Source organism: Aspergillus eucalypticola, assembly GCF_003184535.1.
Source record: "Aspergillus eucalypticola CBS 122712 chromosome Unknown BO83scaffold_45, whole genome shotgun sequence".
Lineage (NCBI taxonomy): Eukaryota > Fungi > Ascomycota > Eurotiomycetes > Eurotiales > Aspergillaceae > Aspergillus > Aspergillus eucalypticola.
In genome coordinates this window covers 126,465-148,669 of record NW_020290319.1, presented here as the reverse complement: position 1 = coordinate 148,669, position 22,205 = coordinate 126,465, and the positions used below count along the sequence as shown (strand labels likewise).

The 22,205-nt window shown below is 51.0% G+C and overlaps 8 protein-coding genes across 8 annotated transcripts; 5 read left to right on the top strand and 3 right to left on the bottom strand.

The window, feature by feature from the left end:
• The first annotated feature begins 536 nt into the window (after positions 1 to 536).
• BO83DRAFT_372685 (valine--tRNA ligase) lies at positions 537 to 6,025 on the top strand. Its single transcript, XM_025529990.1, has 6 exons — positions 537 to 933; positions 1,055 to 1,174; positions 1,272 to 3,284; positions 3,343 to 3,422; positions 3,546 to 4,321; positions 4,846 to 6,025. The coding sequence occupies exons 1-6, from the start codon at positions 903 to 905 to the stop codon at positions 5,816 to 5,818; spliced, it is 3,993 nt and encodes a 1,330-aa protein (XP_025382344.1). The 5' UTR covers positions 537 to 902; the 3' UTR covers positions 5,819 to 6,025.
• Positions 6,026 to 6,169: 144 nt separating this feature from the next.
• BO83DRAFT_383430 (Tim17/Tim22/Tim23/Pmp24 family protein) lies at positions 6,170 to 7,630 on the top strand. The gene is made up of 6 exons (XM_025532467.1): positions 6,170 to 6,392; positions 6,485 to 6,600; positions 6,687 to 6,713; positions 6,828 to 7,041; positions 7,093 to 7,316; positions 7,386 to 7,630. The coding sequence occupies exons 1-6, from the start codon at positions 6,378 to 6,380 to the stop codon at positions 7,441 to 7,443; spliced, it is 654 nt and encodes a 217-aa protein (XP_025382343.1). The 5' UTR covers positions 6,170 to 6,377; the 3' UTR covers positions 7,444 to 7,630.
• A 251-nt stretch (positions 7,631 to 7,881) lies between these two features.
• BO83DRAFT_442065 (uncharacterized protein) lies at positions 7,882 to 10,081 on the bottom strand (the record flags this gene model as incomplete). The annotated part of the gene is made up of 7 exons (XM_025536377.1): positions 7,882 to 8,006; positions 8,139 to 8,366; positions 8,491 to 9,140; positions 9,196 to 9,242; positions 9,291 to 9,769; positions 9,834 to 9,855; positions 9,905 to 10,081. The coding sequence occupies 7 exons, from the start codon at positions 10,079 to 10,081 to the stop codon at positions 7,882 to 7,884; spliced, it is 1,728 nt and encodes a 575-aa protein (XP_025382342.1).
• A 66-nt stretch (positions 10,082 to 10,147) lies between these two features.
• On the top strand, positions 10,148 to 11,671 carry BO83DRAFT_458766 (cytochrome P450; the record flags this gene model as incomplete). The annotated part of the gene is made up of 1 exon (XM_025537146.1): positions 10,148 to 11,671. The coding sequence occupies one exon, from the start codon at positions 10,148 to 10,150 to the stop codon at positions 11,669 to 11,671; it is 1,524 nt and encodes a 507-aa protein (XP_025382341.1).
• Positions 11,672 to 11,873: 202 nt separating this feature from the next.
• On the bottom strand, positions 11,874 to 13,662 carry BO83DRAFT_421675 (chlorogenic acid esterase precursor; the record flags this gene model as incomplete). The annotated part of the gene is made up of 4 exons (XM_025535006.1): positions 11,874 to 12,285; positions 12,343 to 12,476; positions 12,531 to 13,041; positions 13,145 to 13,662. 4 exons carry the CDS (start codon positions 13,660 to 13,662, stop codon positions 11,922 to 11,924), a joined length of 1,527 nt encoding a protein of 508 aa, XP_025382340.1. The 3' UTR covers positions 11,874 to 11,921.
• Positions 13,663 to 14,366: 704 nt separating this feature from the next.
• BO83DRAFT_412603 (kinase-like protein) lies at positions 14,367 to 15,562 on the top strand (the record flags this gene model as incomplete). The annotated part of the gene is made up of 4 exons (XM_025534419.1): positions 14,367 to 14,626; positions 14,797 to 15,138; positions 15,166 to 15,471; positions 15,505 to 15,562. The coding sequence occupies exons 1-4, from the start codon at positions 14,580 to 14,582 to the stop codon at positions 15,560 to 15,562; spliced, it is 753 nt and encodes a 250-aa protein (XP_025382339.1). The 5' UTR covers positions 14,367 to 14,579.
• A 1,290-nt stretch (positions 15,563 to 16,852) lies between these two features.
• Positions 16,853 to 18,728, top strand: BO83DRAFT_326156 (MDR family MFS transporter; the record flags this gene model as incomplete). Its single annotated transcript, XM_025528033.1, has 4 exons — positions 16,853 to 17,032; positions 17,083 to 17,420; positions 17,471 to 17,930; positions 18,003 to 18,728. 4 exons carry the CDS (start codon positions 16,853 to 16,855, stop codon positions 18,726 to 18,728), a joined length of 1,704 nt encoding a protein of 567 aa, XP_025382338.1.
• Positions 18,729 to 19,118: 390 nt separating this feature from the next.
• On the bottom strand, positions 19,119 to 20,696 carry BO83DRAFT_403886 (glycoside hydrolase family 76 protein; the record flags this gene model as incomplete). Its single annotated transcript, XM_025533660.1, has 4 exons — positions 19,119 to 19,700; positions 19,751 to 20,200; positions 20,253 to 20,497; positions 20,606 to 20,696. 4 exons carry the CDS (start codon positions 20,694 to 20,696, stop codon positions 19,119 to 19,121), a joined length of 1,368 nt encoding a protein of 455 aa, XP_025382337.1.
• Between the last annotated feature and the right edge of the window lie 1,509 nt (positions 20,697 to 22,205).

Sequence of the window (22,205 nt, the reverse complement as noted above, 5' to 3'; positions counted from 1 at the left end):
TGACTAGTTGGTCTGGTGTTGATGGGATCTCGTTTTACATGTGTCTGCGTTGCATTTCAATCTATCGCGTTTGCCATTTTACTGGCGTTTTCTCCCATAATCTGCATGCCAAATTCCAGTTTGATACGTCTTTGACATCGGCGTGAGAACTAGTTATCTTTGGTGCTCATCTGATCTTGATTCCGATTTCTCCATGGGTGGGTGGTGATGGACTAGGGCCGGCACTTTGGGAGGCCGGCCTGGTTCGCGGAGTGCTGGAGGCTACATAGAGCAAAAGATGCCTTTCGACAGACTAGATGACGTATGCACAGGCTCTACCAAAGGCACTATATGATGTGACTGGAGGAAAGGCGTAGACCATTTGGGTAATCTTCTTGTCCGATATCAAATAAAGTACTAGTCGAGCGACGGTCCTGGCCGTGCCCTCACGTGACCCGGGCATTGACTCAAACCGGCGCAGGGCCTGCAGGATCTCATCCGCGGAGGTGACTAGCAGATGAGTCCAAAAAAATAGAAGACGACATTGAGAATCCCCAATCGCCGTCAAACATAAAAACCGAGGGTAGTCCCAGTCCAAATTCTGACATCTGTCACTGTGCATAGGGGACTGACGAGCAGTTTACTTTAGTTCCGACTTAAAGGCACACTGCGTTCTCCACTGTTTTGGGGGAGAAAGAGACCTCAGGCCCCGCACCCGGATGCTCTGATTCGTTCCGATCTTTTGCTCTGCGCCAGGAAATTTAATTGCCCGCATTCGCACAACGACCCAACCCCTCCCCCTCTTGCTCTCTCTATCGCCGTTTGAGTCACCGGTGGTCAAGATACTTATCCGTCGGTTCGTGGCGCGATCGGCGCCTTGGAGATTCCCTCCTCCCCTTCCTCTATATCGTCCATTTTCCAGAATGGCCCAGCCCTCTGCTCCCCAAAACCCGAGTACGTTCTTTGTCGCCTTCCTACTCCTCCTGCTTCCCCCCCCCTCTTATCGTTCCATCCCACCCCGCAGGGGGCTCAATGTGACTGACTGACTGACTGACCACCCTGTTGCTTACTCTAGCTGGTGAGCCCAAGGCTCCCGTCGACGTTCCTCCCCAGGCCGACGACCAGTTGCGGAACCAGGATGCCAATGCTGCCGCTCAGCCCGCCGAGGGCCAGAAGGTGAAGAGCGAGAAGGAACGTATGTAACCATCCTCCGGACCATAGGACCATACTGTCCTGCTACCACCCGACGTCCTGATACAACAACATTCTGACAACTCGCTGGATATCTATAGTGGAGCGTGAACGTCGCAAGGCCGAGAAGGCGAAGAAGTTCGCCGAGAAGCAGGCCAAGGCCGCTGCTGCGAAGACTGCCGCCCCCAAGGCCGAGAAGAAGCCCAAGGTCGAGAAGGAGAAGACTACTGATGCGTACGACCCCAAGGTTATCGAGGCTGGCCGTTACGAATGGTGGGAGGAACGCGGCCTGTTCAAGCCCGAGTTCGGCTCGGACAACAAGGTCAAGCCTGAAGGTTACTTCGTCATTCCTATCCCTCCTCCCAATGTGACCGGTGCTCTGCACATGGGTCACGCCCTTACCAACGCCCTCCAAGACACCATGATTCGCTGGCAGCGCATGAAGGGCAAGACTACCCTGTGGCTGCCCGGTATGGACCACGCCGGTATCTCCACCCAGAGTGTCGTCGAGAAGATGCTCTGGAAGTTGGAGAAGAAGACCCGTCACGACCTGGGTCGTGAGGCTTTCCTCGAGCGCGTGTGGGACTGGAAGAAGGAATACCATGCCAACATCAAGAACGCCCTTCGCAGAGTCGGTGGTTCCTTCGACTGGACCCGCGAGGCCTTCACCATGGACCCCAACCTGTCCGCCGCCGTCACGGAGACTTTTGTTCGCCTCCACGAGGAGGGCATCATCTACCGTGCCAACCGCCTGGTTAACTGGTGTGTGGCTCTGAACACCTCTCTGTCCAACCTTGAAGTTGAGAACAAGGAGGTTGAGGGTCGTACTCTCCTCGACGTGCCGGGCTACGACAAGAAGATCGAGTTCGGTGTCTTGACCCACTTCTGCTACGAGGTCGATGTCGATGGTAAGACCGAGCGTATCGAGATCGCCACCACTCGTCCCGAGACCATGATCGGTGACAGTGGTATTGCTGTCCACCCCGACGACAAGCGCTACGCCCACTTGGTCGGCAAGAACGCTCGCCACCCCTTCGTTGACCGCTTGATGCCCATCGTTGCCGACAAGGATGTCGACCCCGAGTTCGGTACTGGTGCCGTCAAGATCACCCCCGCCCACGATTTCAACGATTTCAACCGTGGAAAGGCCCACAACCTCGAGTTCATCTCTGTGCTGAACGACGATGGTACCTTCAACAGCAAGGGTGGTCCCTTCGCTGGCATGAAGCGCTTCGACGCCCGTTACAAGGTCATCGAGATGCTGAAGGAGAAGGGGCTGTACGTCAAGTGGGAGAACAACCCCATGAAGATTCCTCGCTGCGCCAAGTCCAACGATGTTATCGAACCCATCCTCAAGCCCCAGTGGTGGATGAAGATGGAGAGTCTCGCCAAGCCCGCTCTCGAGGCCGTTGAGAAGGGCGAGATTGTCATCAAGCCCGAGTCTGCCGAGAAGAGCTACTACCGCTGGATGACCAACATCAACGACTGGTGTTTGTCCCGTCAGCTGTGGTGGGGTCACCAGGCTCCCGCCTACTTCGTTCAGATCGAGGGTGAGGAGAACGATGACAGCGATGGCGAGCGCTGGGTCACTGGCCGCACCGAGGAGGCTGCCCGGGAGAAGGCTGAAGCCAAGTTCCCTGGCAAGAAGTTCAGCTTGGTCCGGGATCCTGATGTCCTTGATACCTGGTTCTCTTCTGGACTGTGGCCGTTCTCGACCCTGGGCTGGCCCAACAAGACCCACGACCTGGAGAACCTGTACCCCACTTCCGTCTTGGAGACTGGTTGGGATATTCTGTTCTTCTGGGTTGCCAGAATGATCATGCTTGGTATTAAGATGACCGGCCAGGTTCCCTTCCGGGAGGTGTACTGCCACTCTCTGATCCGTGATTCCGAGGGCCGCAAGATGTCTAAGTCTCTGGGTAACGTTGTTGACCCTCTGGATGTCATGGAGGGTATCCAGCTCCAGGAACTCCACGCCAAGCTGCTCACCGGTAACCTCGCCGAGAAGGAAGTTGCTACTGCTACCAAGTACCAGAAGAAGGCTTTCCCCAAGGGTATTCCCGAGTGTGGTGCTGATGCTCTGCGCTTCGCCTTGGTTTCTTACACTACTGGCGGTACGTTTCACCCACTAATTTCAAAGCAAAAGAAACTCTGCTAACATCCATTATGTAGGTGGTGATATTGCGTTCGACGTCCAGGTCATTCACGGTTACCGCCGTTTCTGTAACAAGATCTACCAGGCCACAAAGTTCGTGCTTGGCAAGTTGGGCGACAACTTCAAGCCCAAGGCTACCCCTACCAAGACTGGCAAGGAGTCTCTGTCTGAGCGCTGGATTCTGCACAAGTTCAACCAGGCTGCCAAGGAGATGAACGAGACCCTGGAGCAGCGCGAGTTCTCCCAGTCTGCTCAGATCGTCTACCAGTACTGGTACAGCCAGCTCTGTGACGTCTTCATCGAGAACTCCAAGTTCCTCCTGGCAGAGGACGTCCCCGCTGAGGTGCAGGAGTCTGCCAAGCAGACCCTCTACACTGCACTGGAGGGTGCTCTGACCCTCATTCACCCCATGATGCCCTTCGTCACCGAGGAACTCTGGCAACGTCTCCCCCGCCGTGAGGGCGATACCACGATCTCGATCATGAAGGCCAAGTACCCCGAGTACACTCCTGAGTTCGATGACGTCGAGGCCGAGACTGCCTACGAGCTGATTCTCAACACCTCCAAGGCTGTCCGGTCCATCATGGCCCAGTATGAGATCAAGACCAAGGCCGATGTCGTCATCCAGACCTACGATGCCACCAGCCACAAGACGATCTCCGACGAGCTCACCAGCATCAAGTCGCTTGGTGGTAAGTTCCTGGGCGATCTCAGCGTGCTTGGCCCTGAGAACACCGTTCCCCCGTCGGGCTGCGTTGTGGCTCCTGTCAGCTCCCAGGCGGCCGTCTACCTCCGTGTGTCCAAGGAGGTGGCCCTTGAGCAGGAGCACAAGGCCAAGGCCAGCCTTGAGAAGGCGCGCGAGACTGTTGGTCGCCAGCAGAAGCTGATCAGCAGTGCTGGTTGGGAGAAGGCTAAGCCCGAGGTTCGCGAGGCCGAGCAGAAGAAGCTCCGTGATGCCGAGAGCGAGGCCGCTCGCTTGGAGGAGCAGATCCGCGAGTTTGAGAAGCTGCGGTTGGAGTAGATGCTCTGAGTTGATGGGCTTTGAGTAGATATCAGTGATACACATACAATCGGATTTAGACACCAAAATAACAGTTTTCTTTTTTGTTCATTTCGATGATTTGTATTGTATGTCTTGTAGTGGCTGCACGTGACCCGACCACACTCCCTTATTGGTAATGAATAGTAATTTCACATAACTTTCTTTCAAAGCACACATGTTCCACTACTATTAAAGAGAATATCTAAGCAAATAAGATAGGAATCGAAATATCCTAACTGGCAGGCAGGAGCATTGATGTTGGCGTGGAGACAATAAGCTTATCGATAAGCGATGCCAAGCCCCATCCGCCAAAAGTTTTTGCTCCGCCTTTTTTCATTTTCCGCAGCGAACTCCAGCATTCTCAATCTCCTCCACTGCCCTCAATCTCGCCCCATCCGCCAAGATGCTCCGAGAAGTGTACGTTGATACCATAATCTTCTACTACTTTGAATCCGGCTAATGGAACCTATGAAAACAGAAAACCCAAGAACGCGCGCACCGCGCGCATCCTCAAAGCCAAAGAGCCGCAACTTATCGAGCCCCCGAAACGGACTCTTCTCCTTCATGGATCGAAATGCCCTCAACCGCTGCACACGGTGCTGAAGACCTTCCACTCGCTGACTCGGCCCAACTCGGTTCTATTCCACAAGAAAAATGCCAACATCCACCCGTTCGAGAGCGTTGAGAGCCTGGAGTTTTTGGCCGACAAGAACGAGTGCGGTATGGTCGTGTTTGGAAGCAGCAACAAGAAGCGCCCTAACTGCCTGACGCTGGCCCGGGTGTTCAACTCCAAGATCCTGGATATGTGTGAGCTGTTGTTGTTGCCGAATCAGGACCAGACGGCTGGGTTGGAGAGTCTGCAGATTGGTATTGGCATGCGGCCGATGCTGTTGTTCTCGGGCAGTGCTTGGGATGATGAGACGTCGACGGCGCATGTTATGCTGAAGAGCATGTTTGTGGATATGTTCAAGGGAGAGACGAGTGATAAGATCGATGTTGAGGGATTGCAGTATGTGTTGATGATTGGCGCGGAGGAGGCCACGGACGGGCTGGCGCCTGTTGTGCACCTTCGCTGGTATAAGTTGCGGACGAAGCGCAGTGGGCATAAGTTGCCTCGTGTGGAGTTGGATGAGATTGGTCCTAAGTTTGACTTCAAGGTTGGACGTCTGCAGGAGGCGCCGAGGGAGGTCATGAAGGAGGCCATGAAGCAGGGTAAGAGGCCGAATGAGGAGATCAAGCTCAAGAAGAACATTGGATTGGATTCGATCGGTGATAAGATCGGTCGCGTGCATCTGGGTAAGCAGGATCTTAGCGGTCTGCAGACTCGTAAGATGAAGGGTTTGAAGCGTCGTGCCGGTGTCGAGTCGGATGACGAGGAGGGTGATGCCGATATGATGGATGTGGATGAGATCTCGGAGGATGAGGGACGCAAGCGGACGAAGACGGCCTGATGTGCTTGACCACACTACAGTTTATTCATTTCTTTGATGCGCATACTGTCGTCTACTATTGTCTATCTACTATCTAGTATAGTCTACCTCTCTATCGGCGTTCCGGGGGTTTGGATTTTACTCTTGACTGAGGTCAAAGCAGCTCGCTCGGACCGGTATTGTTGATATGTGATGATGTTTTAGACATGCAAAAAGTTGTTACTGTTCAAAATATATGATCAATAAGTCTTCATCTATTACTACTTTCTATTCCGGTGTGTCCACGTGACATGACGTTCGGCTCTCACATGCCGAGGATCTTTGGAGCTCGTCGCGGATCTGCTTCCCTTCCTTAAATGCCGACTTCCCTTTCCTTCCCCCCACCATCATTACTTGCCATGCTCCCCTGCTACTCCCTCCCTTATGAAGCAAGCAAGCAGTGCTCCTGGCGACTGCGGCTGCATACTCTCCCTGCTCTTGGAAGCTCACCGGACGTGAAATAAACTCCCTCATCCTACTACCTCCGCGCTCACTCACCGGATCCGTGCCGAGGTCCGACGACCAAACAAGGAAGAACAAGATGGATGCTCTAATGGTGAGTTATGAAGCCGGTTGTTCATTCCAACACAGCCAGACCTTAAAGCTTGATGTCAACTTGAGATAAATATGACATTGACCGCAATACAGTCCCGTCTTGACTCACTAGTCACAAACCCCGATCTTGCGCCGCTCTTAGCTCTCGTCAAAGGTGTGCGCAATGGCGCCGTCTACGGTGCCAAAGTGCGGTTTCCGCATGCTTTAGTGTATGCATATCATATCATACTACCCTTGTTATTATAGCAGGTTATGGTATAGGTCAGAGCTAATCAATTATGTGCTTTCTGTGCAGAATGATCTTCCTCTTCCGTTCCGGAACGTGAGTGCCCGCATTCCTCTTGTCCTTCTTTCCCCCCCCTCTCCATGGGTATTCCTCCCAGTCAGCACGGTTCAAGACCACGCAAGCTAAAAACAACGATGTTTCTTGATACAGAATTCGAGAAAAGGTCAAGCTCGTTCTTAAAGCTACCCGTCAACACGCTCGCAACCTAGCCACCTTCGCACTCATTTGGAAGGGCGTCATGCTCGCACTTCGCAACATAAACCCCACCACGGGCGGAAAGGAAGGCAGATACGATAGTTTCATGGCTGGGTTGGTAGGAGGGTACGTGGTCTTTGGAAGACACAAGACGAGCATTACGCAACAGGTAGGAATCCCACGACGCCGGGGCGATGATCAGAAGTTAACGGGAGTCCAGATCGTCATCTACGTCTTCGCGCGCGTTATGCTCGCAATGGCCAAACTGGCCGTCCGGCCCAACATGCATCCGCTGTCGTCGTCGATTACTCCGGATGCGAGATCCAGGATGGAGAGTAATGCGTGGCCAGTATTCGCAAGTTTGACGTGGGCCTTTGTCATGTATATTTTCCGGTGGCACCCAGATACCCTGATGTCGAGTTTGAGGAGCAGTATGGTGTATATGTACGTCTTCTTTATTGTTCTAGTGGCCTGCGAAAGGCCGTCTAAGTGGCTATATACTGACTCTTGCAGCTACGCCGACTCCGATCACTGGGATTCGTTCCGCAATTTCTTGATACACAACAAATAGAGGTGGTGGGGAGTGTATCCGTGCTAAGCACTTGGGTTTCCATTTTTGGTTTGTTATACGTTCATTGGGTTGTCACGTTCACGGGGCGTATAGATTGGTGTCAGGGCTGGCATTGTTTTATCTTCCCGTTCATGTCTTTGCTTAGGGGTATTCTTATTCAGAAACTCGAGCCCTCCCGCTGGCGGATAGGGGAGTTGGTAGTGATGGTGGTTGTGTGGATGTGGTGTATATGATAAGATAGAGAGAGATAGGTAACGGTGACTGTTGAGGTATCAGATTGTCATCCGGGTCATAACCCAAACACGAAGTAAATTCCATCTACAATACAGCTTAGATATGCAATTCGGAGAATAGACAAACTGCACGCACGTGCATAATCCTCCGACAGCCCAATATAACCCCCGTACCCCTACTGAGTATACCCTGATGCATGCTACACTAAACCCCCTCCATCCCCACCATATCCAAACACGCCCGACTCGGCCACGCGTTCTCCGTTCCCAGCATCCTGAAATACTCTATTACGCGCCATTGATCTCCTCGGCCGGTGAGGAACTGTGCCCCTGTAGTACAGCCATACACTGTTAGCTCCAGTAGGTTCATAGACCTAAGTTATATATCCGTTGACTATATCACAGTACCAGTACTTTACTTTGGATCCTAGGAAGGGGGTGGGGGGGAGGCATGATACTCACCCATAGCGACACAATGTGAGGCGTTGATCCGGCATCCGAAGTGATCGTTGGAGAAGGAGATTGCGCATAGGGCGTGGACGTGTGGGAGGATGGTAGTTTTGAGGTGGTGGTGGTATGTTAGGATGTTGTTCGTGTTGATGTTTGTGTCTGGGGTGGTGTGTGGTGGTGATGGGGGGAAGTGCGAGGCGAGGAGGATTTTGGCTGTGTGGTAGAATTGGAGACCGACGACTGTTTATATTCTCTCATTCGTAAGTTAATTATGGTTATCTGATTGGTTATGGGGAAGGAAAGCTAACATGTAGCTCTCTAGGATTTAGAGTGGACTAAGAAAAAGGGGAGGAAATGAACATACCATGCCACGAACAAAGCAACCTAATCACTGGGAACGAGTCTCGTTCCTGTTCCTCATAGTAATACGGCTCGAACGTATCAGGTACATTACTCCTCCATTCATCGATAAGCTCATCTAACTGAGCCCTCGGCAACAGACCCGGACACTCACGACCAAAGCAGTGATTGATCGCATGAACTAGCAGCCACGTCATCCTGTTCGCCCAGTCAGCGCCTGTCTCGGGGTAGCTTTCGTCCAATGGCCAGCTAGATACAGCGATCTTGGTGCTGCAGCGGCCGAGAATGGCCATGCGGATATCTGCCCGCACGTAGGAGTAAAAAGTCGCTTGTAGTAGACCCCCGGTGCGGGTGGATGCTTGCGCGGAGGGGTCAAGGTGCGCGAATGCTCCTGGGACTAGGTGGCATTGGCGGTCTATGTGGTATTCGTCATATTGCTCGGACATGCGGAGGATGGTGATAGTGGCGAGCACGGCTTCATCTTGAACTGCTGAGCCTACGTCATTGAGGATGGGGATGAGGAGGTTGATGCATGTGGATTGGTATTTGTCTTCTTCGGATGACAGCTCAGTCCGCTCGGGGTTGAGGAGGCGGAGGATGTGCGCGGAGCAGGCCATGATGGCTGTGTGGAGGAGGGTGCATTGTAGGGATAATCTGTGCTTAGGTGTTAGGTTTGTTGTCTCTGATAGAACAGGATGTGAGTGGATACCGAGGAACCGTATATGTGTAATGACGCTCAGGGCTGGTGACATCTAGCTGTTACATTGTCAGGGCATGATCGTACTATTAGTTGGTTATGTGTACCCAGGGTCCGATGTTCTGCACAAAGAACTGTAATAGTTCGCCCTCTATGGTCGTTAGTCTCCGAGGCGCATGTCTGTAGAAGAGACCGGGCCTGGGGATTGGTGCAGTCGGCGAAACTGTGTACGGGTTTCGTGGGAAGGATGGACTCGATGCTGCTTCTCCTGACTCAGAGGCAGGATAGCGAATGGCATTATGCGGTAGGGCTCGGTCGTCAGCGGGGAGAGCAGACACCGCCGGTTCATTCGGAAATAGAGACGTTGATGACACTTGAGTGGTTTCTGTCACCACCGGAGTAGGTGCAGGGGGCTGTGTTGAGACTGAGACGTCAATCTTATCATTTTTGGTGAATCCTTCTGCTTGAGCTACCAGGGTTGACAATCTGCTATGTCGAAAGGCGATGGTCGCAGACCGATGTTGAGCATAGCGACAGGGGCGACTTGACTTCGAGCAGCGACCACAGACAGGCTGAACTCCATCGCCTGTGGGGAATCAGCTCTATAGACCTGGCATAATCCCCGAGCTCACTGGGCCCTTACATCGCACCTTGCGAGATTTGCATGTCAGACTGCGTTGTCTGGGTCAGCATACATCCCTGCAGTCAAAAGACAACTTACCAGGTCTTCTTGCGCATTTTCCAGCATTCGGGAGGCGGCAGCAGTGAGGATGGTGGAAAGACATGCTCGGCCTTTTCTTCCTTTGCGGGGAAGTCTCAGACAGCCCTGGTTTGCTGCAATGTTCCCGATCAGGCAACTCGGCGCCGAGGGTGCAAGTATATCAGCTTCATCTGGCATCGAGCTGCGTGACAGAAGATTGAGGCAGGATACTACTTGCTATTTGGCTTCTGATATCAGCGCATCATGTACAAAGAGATTATTGTCGTGTTTAGTATTCTTATCGTTCTCAAGGCTGTCCTCGCCCCCATATACACATATCTTCGTGACTCCAAAGGTCTGAAGCGCTTCCCTGGAGTGTCAGTAGCTCCCATAACTGATCTCTGGGGAGTCTGGAAGCAATATCTTCGTACACGCACCGTGGCCGTCCATAAAGCACACCTCAAATATGGCAGCATTGTCCGAGTCGGGCCAACCCACCTCTCCTTTTCAACGCCTGAAGCAATCCGCGACATCTACGGCCACGGAACGCCAGCGCTGAAAGATGACTTTTACCAGACATTCAAGTCAACTCACCTCAACGTATCTGACGCTCAGGATAGAGACATTCACAGCATCAAACGAAAGCGATTTGCCATCGCCTTCTCCCAGAAACGTATCGTCGAGCTCGAGCCTGTGGTCCAAGACCACCTGAAGCGTGTCTTTCGCATACTGGACTCTTCCAACGGGGAGGAAGTGGACATGAAGCAGATAATGATGCACCTCATGTACAACCTCATCTTTGACACTTTCTTCCACCACGACCCCCACTTCATAGAGCGAAGCCGCACCAGTGTCACTATCAAAACACCGTCCGGGTCCCCATACGAAGGCGGGATTCACCAACTGCTCACTAGCGCCCTGCACATCTCCACCAGCCTCGGATGGGCACCGAAACTCAGGGCCATACTCAAGCATCTAACCTGCTGGCATCCAGGCTGGAAGCACGGTACCCAGCTGCAACACGTAACCACACACTTTGTGCGCGAACGAGTAAACATGGACATTGAGCGAGTGGACGCAGGTCTCCCGCCATTAGAAGATCTTATGACCACGCTCCTCTGGGACAGAAACCGCGAGCATCCTCTGTGTTTGGAGCTGGGTGAACTAGTGACAGAGGCCCAAAACCTCTTCAGTGCTGCCGGAGGAAACACAGAGATTGCCCTGACCAACATCATCTGGTACCTCGCTAGCAATCCACACGTAGTCCGGCGTCTACGTGCGGAACTTGCAGATGCACTTCTACCACACAATGATTCATCAAGCCCCATACCATATGACCTCGTCAAGAACCTTCCCTATCTCCGTGCCTGCATAGACGAAGGCCTACGTCTTCGTCCTTCCATCCCCGGTGGTCTTCCTCGCGTTGTCCCGAAGGGAGGTATGATGGTGTCTGGTGAGTGGTTAGACGAAGGCACCACCGTATCTGTATCCACGTATACCGTTCACCGTGATCCGGATATCTTCGGTAACGATTCAGAGCGCTATATTCCCGAGCGGTGGTTGCAGCCTGGGTCGCGTGATATGCAGCGCGGGTTTCTGGCTTTCTCGCAGGGAGGAAGGGGATGTCTGGGACGGAATATTGCGTATTTTCAGATGCAGTTGGTTGTTGCGGCGTTGGCCTGGAGATATGATCTTACCTTAAGGGAGGAAGGGTGGGAGTTGGAGACTATGGAGACGTTTAGTGCGCATACGGGGAGCTTGCCTGTTGTTGTCACGAGACGGGAGTAGATTACGATGTTTTGGTAGAGGAAGTATCAGTAATAGTAATTGGCAAGGTGTACTATCTGAAATTTGCGTTCTCATATATGTAATTAAATTGGGGTATGCCAATGTTACTGCGAAGCCTCCCTTAGGCTGGCTCAGTAACCCAGTTCTTTATATACCTAGTGTAGACTATTGACAGAGTATGTACATGCGTCCAATTCTGCCTCATATTCCGGCTTTCTCCCAGCTCCTGCTGGCAGAGCAGCTACTGCATTCATCCAATAGTTGGTTCGGGAATGCCAGCACACGGGGTCTCCAAAGTACTCATTGGCAGCAGACTCGTAACGGTCCCGTTGGCAGCAAACATCATCGCATACCCATCAGGATGATACGCAGGCCATCCCATATCTGGGAGCGCATTGACCGGATCCCGCATGAACGCAAGATAGAGATCCTGCCAGTGGGATGCTACGGCGGTCTCGAAAGGCGTAGCGGGTCCGCCATACTCCGAGTATGTGCCAAATAGCAAGGGGAGTTCGGAGCTGTGGTAAGCTCCTTCCCAAGGCCGAGGGGAAATGTTACTGAAGTTAGCCGTGTTGAAGTAGCGGAAGGAGAGGGATGAGGTATTGTAGCGAAGACTATATCATGAATAAACGATCAGTGTTGAGCTCAAAACGTGGGGTGGATAAACGCACTGCCCATTGTAGTTTGCCGGACAGAGGTGGGTGGTCACGGTCTCTTCGTGGACGTAGGTCATGTTTGGACCTTGTGGCCCAGCCCAAGCAACCAAAGAGGCTTCTTCATTGGCATTGGTGCCGAAAATAGCGGGCTCGATGGCAACACAATCAGCATAGAACGAGTATCAGGAACGGTAGCTGCTTACAAGCTTCGAGTAATTTCCTGCATAAGCCCTAGCAGTGTAGTCCTCAAATTTGGTCACATTGTCCACAATAGTTGTGAACTTCAGAGTAGGACCAGTCGAGTACAAGGTGTAGTTTTCGTAAAACCGAATGATGGAGTCTGCACTGACGTTTCTCATGCAAGCTAATTCTGCTCGAGGGGAGAGATCGCCGCAGCCCATGTGCTCAGCCACAAAGGTGAAGTTCGTATGCTCGACGTCCACACTGGAACCTGTAGCAAAGACACTGCCTGAATGCATGATCAGGCCAGACACAATGGGATCATCGGGCCAGGCGTAGTTGTAATAGTCCGTGCTGGCTGCTCCAGAACTCTGGCCCCAGAGAGTAATCTTGGATGGGTCTCCTCCAAAAGCAGCAATGTTATCTCGAACCCATTCAACGGCGAATCTTTGGTCAAGAAGTCCCAAGTTAAGGTTCTGCTGGGTCTCAGCCAGGCCTGCAGCGTTGGGAAAGCCGAAGATGTTGACCCGATAGCTAGAATTGCAAGTGATCAGTTGCAATGCCGAGAATGAGAGACATTCGTTGCCAAGTAAAAAAGGGGTCTAAGCACTGGACAAGAGAAATAGGACTGACTCACTTGATGGCAACGACAATATGAGACTGCGTCCTTTGGATCCAATTACTCGGATCAAAACCGTTCGTCAAGAGCCCTCCCTCGTAGAACCCTCCACCGAACATCCAGATCAACACTGGCAATGGCTCATCCGTCTCATTGACGGCATGCAATGGGCTCCAAACATTGAGAGTCAGGCAATCCTCTGATGTCGGTCCATATGGTTGTAGCCAAGGAGAGTCAAACGTGTACACAGATGGGTCTGTCTTTGTGGTCAACGGATATTGCGGGCAAGAAGGCCCGATCTTCGTGGCATCAATAGTTGCCTCTGCAGGCTTCGTCTGGGGAGGTGCAAATCGTAGCTCGTCCACAGGAGGTGCTGCAAAGGGAACCCCAAGGAACTGCGCAACATCCGGAGCTGAACCATTGATCATGCCATACAGCCGCCCAACGGTTGTATCGACAGTTAGACGAGATGCTGCCGCAGTCACTGCAGAAAGCTGAGCTGCAGCAACGAAGAAGCTGAAGGCTTTCACCCCCATCTTTAAGCTGCAGTTTCCACTGGTAGGTTCAATCGGGTCGACAGCAGAGAAGCAATGACCTCAACGCCACGTTGAAAAGTGACATACAGCCATACTAATACTTCTAAGTTCTTGATAGCATGATGCTTGATGGCTCACTCTTTTCCGAGGACGGCAAGCCAGTAGATTCTGCATTGGCCGCCAATGCGTCATTTGTGCCGTCAACTCCACATTTGCAGATGGGATCAGACGCGGAGAATCCCCGAAAACTGGGGAAGGGACTTCCAGGGTCTCCCGCATTGGTCCGGAGTGTGGATTCTAACTCCTCGAAGGAACAGTTCGGTAGGATTACTCCGACAGACGAGCAGGCGGAGTTCAAGCCTATTTCGACTTAGCAGACACCTCGTGTCGCTTACACGCCTATCCGTATAGCCGATGCACCAATACTCCGGTCGTTCTCGAGGCTATTTGTAGCCGGAAATGGATCTAGGGAAAAGAATTAAGCCGGTGTGAGGATTTCATCAAATTAGAATGCAAGCATGGTGCTCGTCGGTTGAACGTTGATTGTTGCAGTAAAGCAATCAGTTTCCCTGGCGGATTTCGTCTGCTTCGTTAGGAAGACGAGAACATATGAACATGAATATTGTTTTTGCTTACTAATAAATGGTGCATAACTATCATTAAATCGCTCTTTGGTCTTCGTGTCCTCACACCATCCCTTTATCGATCTATCACCCCTACGCAGTTCCCTTACTGCGAGTCAGTATCATGATTCAGCTTGAAAAAACCCCAGTCCGAAGGTAATTTGCTGATGACATTGATGAGACTTATGATGCCGAGTTTGCTACTGTTCATTGATCCCATTTGGTCTTCTCTTTACTTCGTCTACTTTTCTATAAGTAGTCTCTTTACAGCAATGCTCCCTCGTCATAGACACAATGTCGAAAATGAGTGCCCTAGCCGACTGGAAGCAGAGCCAGACGCAGTAAGTTCAATTCTATAATGTGTGATTCACTTCTTCCTTACCACTTCTACCTAGAAGACAGCTAGGCAATCAACAGTAGAAAGGAGTAACCTGCCCAAGGCTTATCCTCAGGAGATAACCTACATATGTGTTTCTAGACTGACAGAAGGAGGAGATTCCTCGAGTCTCAGCAAGATATCGGAAGCACGTCCAGGAGAAGTGATATATGTTACCAAAGGCAAAACCTTGGCTTGGGGAGGAACCGCTATTATTGAGCGATTGTCTTCTGGTGCCGTTATGAAGACACCTATTCCAAACCCATACTGTCCTCCTGAAGAAGAATACCACCGTCGTAATATGCGGCTTGATGCCAAGATTTGTGCAATGATAGGAGAACATCCATGTCTTCTCAAAATACTGAGTTGGGATCAAGAAACTTACTGCCTCACTATGGAATATTTGGAAAATGGGAATCTCAAAGAATGCATTCAACATAACATGCCAGATATAACCCTTCAACTTCGACTCCAATAGTGTAAACATGTTGCTAAAGCACTCAGTGCTCTCCATGCTCATCACATCATACACTGTGATCTTTCGCCAAGAAATTTCCTTCTCGACTCGAGCCTCAATGTCAAAATCGCTGGCTTTGGTGGCGCTTCACTATGTGGTTCAGAACCCTCAGCTACTCCGGCAACAAGGGTTCGACCTCCTGGCTATGACTGGAATATCCCTCCGGTCTTTGGAGACGACATTTTCGGTCTTGGGTCTCTAATTTACTTTATAATGACAGGCACTCATCCCTACAAGGACAATCTCAGTGATGAAGTCGAGAAGCTATACGAAGTTCAACAATTTCCTGATGTGTCTAATGTCTTATGTGTTTTGTGATCTCACAGTGTTGGCATGGACAGATCCATTCGGCCCAGGCTGTTCATGACGACGTTGCAGCCGTGAAAGTCGAGTATCTGCCATAATTTATATCCTCTAGGTCTAACAGCTTCATCGAGTGTCGTGCTCTGCGACTCTTTCATTTTGTGTTGGACATTGGCTTCGAGTGATCGTTTGGCCAAGGTGCTTTTCTTTCGGATAGGGGCAAGTCCGGTCAGTTGCTGCGTAGGTGGGACAACCTTTTCTATATAAGATACGCCTGACTCTGGTGCAAGAAGCAGGGCATTTTGTGTGGCGTGTAGTTGTAACGTGGACCTCACACATTTTCTTTGCGCGTCAGTATGGCTAGAATGTAGAATTATTAATACTCACCTTTGCTTGAAAGTGTTTCTCCTATGAAGAAGGAGTAAGACCTCAATTTGTATCTTCCTCCGGTGTGTATATTACATTATTGGGTTGATTGAGAGCTTTCTCTTTTATTTATAGGTGTCGATTAGCACCTCTCATTTGACGGAACCCACTGTATGTACCGTATCATGTCTGATTCTCGCATATATGGCTCCAACTGGGACTATACATTTTTCTTCGGTTACAGTTGCCTATTACTAGGATGCGAAACACCGGCTGGATCAATCCATCTCAGCCTGCCCAGGAAGTGCGCCTTTGTCGCTGCAGCAGGCAAGTGGGCTCGGGCTATGATTGTTAGGGGAGATTCCAGCAGCAATCCATTGGAAAGCCATCCATCGAAAATCCATCGAAAATCAATCCCGCCCCTTCCCTCATCTTTAATTTTACCCTTAATCAAACTTTTTTCTTAGCTTCAAAGACCCTATTTCGTCACGGGCGCACAATAAAGCCTGATGATATAACTTCATATTGGGCTAGGAAAATAAGGCATTCTATTCATACAAGTACTACAGTACTAAACCGTTCTCACTAGATCATACTACTACAACCAGAGTGGAGCTGTCAACAACTCAAAACGATGAACTGTCATACAATTGACGTGGGGTTTACGCTAGAATCATACACTCAGTACTAAGTGACGAGAAGCCACTGCAATGTGCATAAGCATTGTGTCTATGAGATCGCTCTACTTCTAATCACTCACTCGGCAAAGAAGGGATGAAAGATGGCGAGAATATCGGCAAACGGGAACCCCAGCCAAGACACAGAACAAACTGAACAAACAGCCGTGACTCAATCTTTTCGCCCTGCATCCATCTTCCCCATCCTATCTTCTCTTCGCCAAAAACTTTACAGGCTGATTTTGGCGTTCCATTTCTTGGAGAAAAGGTCCCAATGGCGTTGGGTTCTTCTAGAGATTCGATTGGTGCCGATCGGCAGCCAATCGAAATGCTATCCACGTCCGGAACCGTGAGCGAGAACTATGGACCTGATCAATGCGGTTCGGAGAATATAGTATCCAATGCACAAGATCTAGAAACTCCCCCACACGGACCTCAGTCCGATGAACCTGAGACTCCTGGACCTCGCAGTAATTGGAAGATCTTTGCAACTATGCTTGCCCTTTCGGTGTGTTTCTCTCTAGATTTTATTTTTGACACCCTGCTTATAAGATGTAGCTTGCGCTCTTTATTTCCGCACTTGATCAGACCATTGTGGCTACTGCTACACCTACAATCTCGTCCGATCTGCATTCAGCATCCGGTTATGTATGGATCGGAGGTGCCTATCTCCTCGCCAATGCCGCCAGTTCCAACATTTGGGCCAATCTGTCCGATATCTGGGGGCGAAAGCCTATCCTCCTCACAGCCGTTGCCCTATTCTTTGTAGCATCAATCATCTGCGCCAAAGCCAATGGTATGCCCATGCTGATTACCGGCCGTGGCATACAAGGTATAGCTGGTGGTGGTCTCATCCAGCTGATCACCATCACCATTTCTGACTTGTTCAGCGTCAGGTACTGCTCACACCTTTTATCTTTTTTGGTATGTAGCTGACATTGAATAGACTCCGCAGTCTGTTCCTCGGATTGATCGAGTTCATCTGGGCCATCGCTGGTGCCTTAGGGCCAATCGTGGGTGGGGCTTTCACCCAATCTGTTTCATGGAGGTGGATTTTTTGGATCAATCTTCCCGTCTGTGGAACGGCCTTTGTGCTGCTCTATGTGTTCCTGGATCTACACAATCCAAGGACCCCCGTCCTGGCCGGTATCAAGGCCGTGGATTGGTGGGGGAGCTTCTCTATGCTCGCACTCATCATCCTACTTCTACTAGGTTTAGACTTTGGCGGCGCCACATTCCCCTGGGGCTCCCCCAAGGTAATCTGCCTGATCGTCTTCGGCTGTCTAATGTCGTTCGCCTTCATCTACAGTGAGAAGAAGCTAGCCAAATACCCCCTCATGCCCCTTGGCGTATTCAGGAACCGGTCCAACGTCGCCTGCTTCCTAGTCGACTTCACACATGGCTTTGTACGACCCTCCACCAACCTCCTCCCATCAATCACACTGCTAACCCTTCCCCCCCCCCTTCCTCCCCACCAGGCCTACCTCGGAGCAGAATACTACCTCCCACTCTACTTCCAATCCGCCAAAGAATCCACTCCATTCCGCTCCGGCGTCCTAATCCTCCCCTTCGTCCTAACCGAAGCAGCATTCAGTCTCTTCTCTGGCCTCCTCATCCACCGCACAGGTCGCTACCTCGAAATCATCTGGGCCGGCACCGCCCTCGTAGTTCTCGGAACCGGTCTCTTCACCAACTACAGCGCCACCTCTTCTCTCGGGAAAATCGTCGGCTACCAAATCACCGCCGGCATGGGCTGCGGAATGCTCTTCTTCCCGCCTCTCCTCGCCCTCCAAAGCAACGTCACCCAAGCCAACACCGCCAGCGCAACCGCCACCTTCGGCTTCATCCGCAACGTCGCAATGGCCATGTCCGTAGTGCTCGGGGGTGTGGTGTTCCAGAACAGCATGGACATGCGACAAGACGGTCTCAAGGCTGCGGGGCTGTCCTCGTCGCTATTGGCTGAGTTCTCTGGCACGGAGGCGGCAGCTAATGTTGATGCCGTCCGCGCGGTCCAGGATCCGACTCAGCGACACGCTGTGGCGGATGCATATGCGTGGAGTCTTCGTAATATGTGGATTATGTATGCTTGTCTCGCTGCTTGTGGGTTCGTTGCTAGTGTGTTTATCACTCGTCAGCATCTTAGCGAGGAGCATGTGGAGACGAAGACGGGGCTGAAGGAGAAGCAACCCGTGTTGGAGCAGTAGATCATTTCCTTGCATTAGGGATGTTTTTGTGTTTTGTGGTTCGTTAGTCAGGATGATTTTTTTTCCCCTGGCAATAAATACCTATTGTCCCTTGGAATAAATCAAAAGTTTATGCCGATTTTTTACTTTATATACCATCCATCATACCGTTTATCTGGCAGTTGATACGATACAATCAATAGCTGAAGTTTATGTACATACATACGAAGATATACCAATTACTGCCCATTTGTATCTGAAAAATCCTCTAGACAGCAAAACTCCTGGACTGTGTCATATAAACCTTCATCTCATATGTAATTCAGAAAGTATGCGACGATGCTTTGGCAGACATATCTTCATCTAATTATTTACACTATATATACAAAACTAACGCCAATTATGGTATCATTAACCGAGCATCAACCATACCATCAAGCCAATCCAACCCCCAGCAAAAGCAACTGTCACGATGCCCGCTCCGGCGCGGTCTCCCGTGGTGATCGTGCTGAGAATGGTCTCGTCATCGGAGCTGTCATCGGTTCCGGCCGACGGGTCGCTGGTGCTGTTGCCTCCCGTGCTGGAAGTCAGCGGTGCAGACGAGGAGTTGAAGGCGATCATATTCGCCGAGAAGACGCTGGTAACGCTCATCTGTTCCTCGAGTCCGCTCCAGCCATCCCAGGTACTGTTCCACCATCGCACGCCGCAGGTGTTGTTACCATACCCGGTGCAAGTCGCGGCAGCGCCCTTGGCAGATCCTTGCAGCTTGGGCAGGATTCTGTTGTAGGTGGACGGAACCAGTAGGGCAGTGTAGGCGAGCCAGGCAGACACGAGACCCTTGAAGATGATTTCGTTGTCGTTACACACCTCTAACGGTTCACATAGAATCTCCGTTAGGATTTCACCGCCGTGGCTTTCCGGGAAGAACTTGTCCAACGTGCGATTCAGCAGGCCTTCGACGGCGTTCAGCCATTTGGTGCTGGTACCGTTGGTCTGTGATAGGTTAGGAGTTGATCGTGTCTCATTGCTGTGGGCTGACCTACGTAATTATACATGTACGCAGCTCCTCCAAGATAAGCGCCGTAGTTATAGCTCCACTGGTTATCACCCTGGCTACTGCAGTCGTTTGTCGTCGATGTCGAGTCAGCGACGTTCCAGGTTGAGTTGCTCAACAGCGGCGTCGTGGTCGACCAGTCGTAGATGCGCTCTGCCCAGTCATAGTAGGTCTGGTTGCTAGTATAGCGCGCCAGCCGAGCCGACAGTTGAAACAAACCGCCGTTGGAAATGGCGTTTTTCATGGTATAACCGGATTCGTAGGTGTAAATCTGCCACCGCATACCCCCGTCGCAGGTAGAATTATCCCAGCGGGCGACCTGGGTATTGAAGACACCCTGCGCCAGTGAAAGCCAGGAGTATCCATCGCTAGAGTCGGGAAAGTTCAGTTCGGCACCAGTCATAGCGGCCAAACCCCAGAACATTTGATCGTCGTTACCCTGGATGCCTTTATTAGTTGGAGAAGGGGCAGTCATTAGGCGAGGAACTCACGATGTAGCTACTCCAGTTCGCCGGCATGAAATCGCAATCGCCCGACTGCCACTGCATGCCCTGGATGACTTCCTTGTTGTAGGTGGAATCCCCCGTGTAGTGATAGTATTGCATGAGCGTCATGAACATGGCACCACCTTCCCACCAAGTATTGGGGATCTTGCCCGGAATTTCGCCAGATTCATTTCCTTTGTAATGCTTCATCATGCCGTAGGCGGCGGTTGATGCTGCATTCTTAACCGAATCTGTGAACGAGAGCGGTTAGAATCATCTGCGTTTGGATTGCGAGGATTGAGCCAGCCATCAACCATATATCAGGCCCGATTAGCTACCACGGATTGAGAATCACATACCCTCGCTGCTGATATCAAGACTGATACCTTGGACCCCAAGTACCGCCAGGGCCAGAACCAGCACACATCGTAGCCATTGATTCCCCGCCATTGGAAAGAAGATCACGACGGCACAATCACAGGATTTCGATACAAGATAAGGAACGGAAACCCGAAAGCGAACAGGAGGCAAGGACTAGCGAACTGGGGAAGGCATTTCAACGCCTTTGACTGGATCGGAACTGGTGGGCAAAGAGTTCACCTTATGAGACTGGATTGGCGCCAACAAAAAAGTGACTGCCTAAGCCGGAGTCGTCACCCTCCGCACCAGCGTACGTCAACCAACAATCTGCCATTTCTTGTCCGAGGAAATTTTGCATGCCTTAAGTCCGACCTCAATCCAGCTAAGGCTAGCTCGAAATTCTTTTTCCGGTACCTGGTGCGTCACACTATTAATCCAAGAAATATAAGGAGACCAGAATCCCGGTGAGGACCGAGTTTCAGTAGTGTGTTTTCCAGACTATCAATTGGCAGCTGTTGAGTATACTCATTTTGATTGCATAAATCCAGGGGGAGAATCCACTCGCTTTTTCCCAAAGCATTGGACAAGCCTGCGCCAAGGAAGATGCCCAGCCAAACTCGCATCCAAAATCCGAACTACTGACGAGTCTCTGTGGAGCCCAAGCGAAGCGCGATAACGCTTTCAGTCTTTAAGACCGGGAGATTCCACTGCCGATCCACTCGTACCGTGAAGTCGGTTTTACTCGTCGGTTTTTCGGCTTTTTTGCTAGCCCCGATGGATCGCCCCGATTAGTCAGAGGCTTAGCCTCACGTGGCAGTTCTTTGGCTGACTCAGCTGATCCTGCATGTCTAAAGGAAACTGACGGATCCTAGCAAATTATTCACGAGAATAAAGCATCAAAGGTAAGGAGTTGATGGTTTCGCTATCAGGAAGACAAATCGGTGTGCTTGTGCGTTAAGGTGATGGTGAAGAACTCCAGTACTGTTTCAACGCTTCGTCTGCCAGCATCAATTGGATGGCTTGTAGAGTAGTGTGCATAGTACTATCTCTGAATAAATATCTGGAGCTAAACACTGCTGCTGGATTGCGTGTATTCTGAGATCTATCACACACTTGATGTGATCACGAATTGTATTGCTCTGAGTTCAATTGTGAAACCACTGAGAAAATATTCAGTGACCGTATGAGAACATAAATAATAACAGTGTATAAGCGAAGCCGAAGAGGTGAAGACAGACGGAAGAAGGAGAAGATATCAGTAGAGGAACCTGATCACCTGACCTTGTAGATAGGTCACATTTGGAAGTTGATCAACCATTGAGACCGGGACAATTCAAGAGATAATGCGGTCATCGAATGGCACTTGTTAACCTTTCAAACGCCCGTCATCCCTTGCATTGCGACCCGCATCTCAATGTGCCAGAATGCAAGTGACGGGCCCGGGAAGAGTGCTAAACTTCCGGTAAGGAGGAAGAACTACTTCCAAAAATACATCTCCCAGAACAAGAATTGGGATCTCTCCCATGTTCCACAAATGATTTTATCATTGATAAAAGACCACTTCTAAAGCAGAGCAACGTTGATCTACTCCTCTTCTCC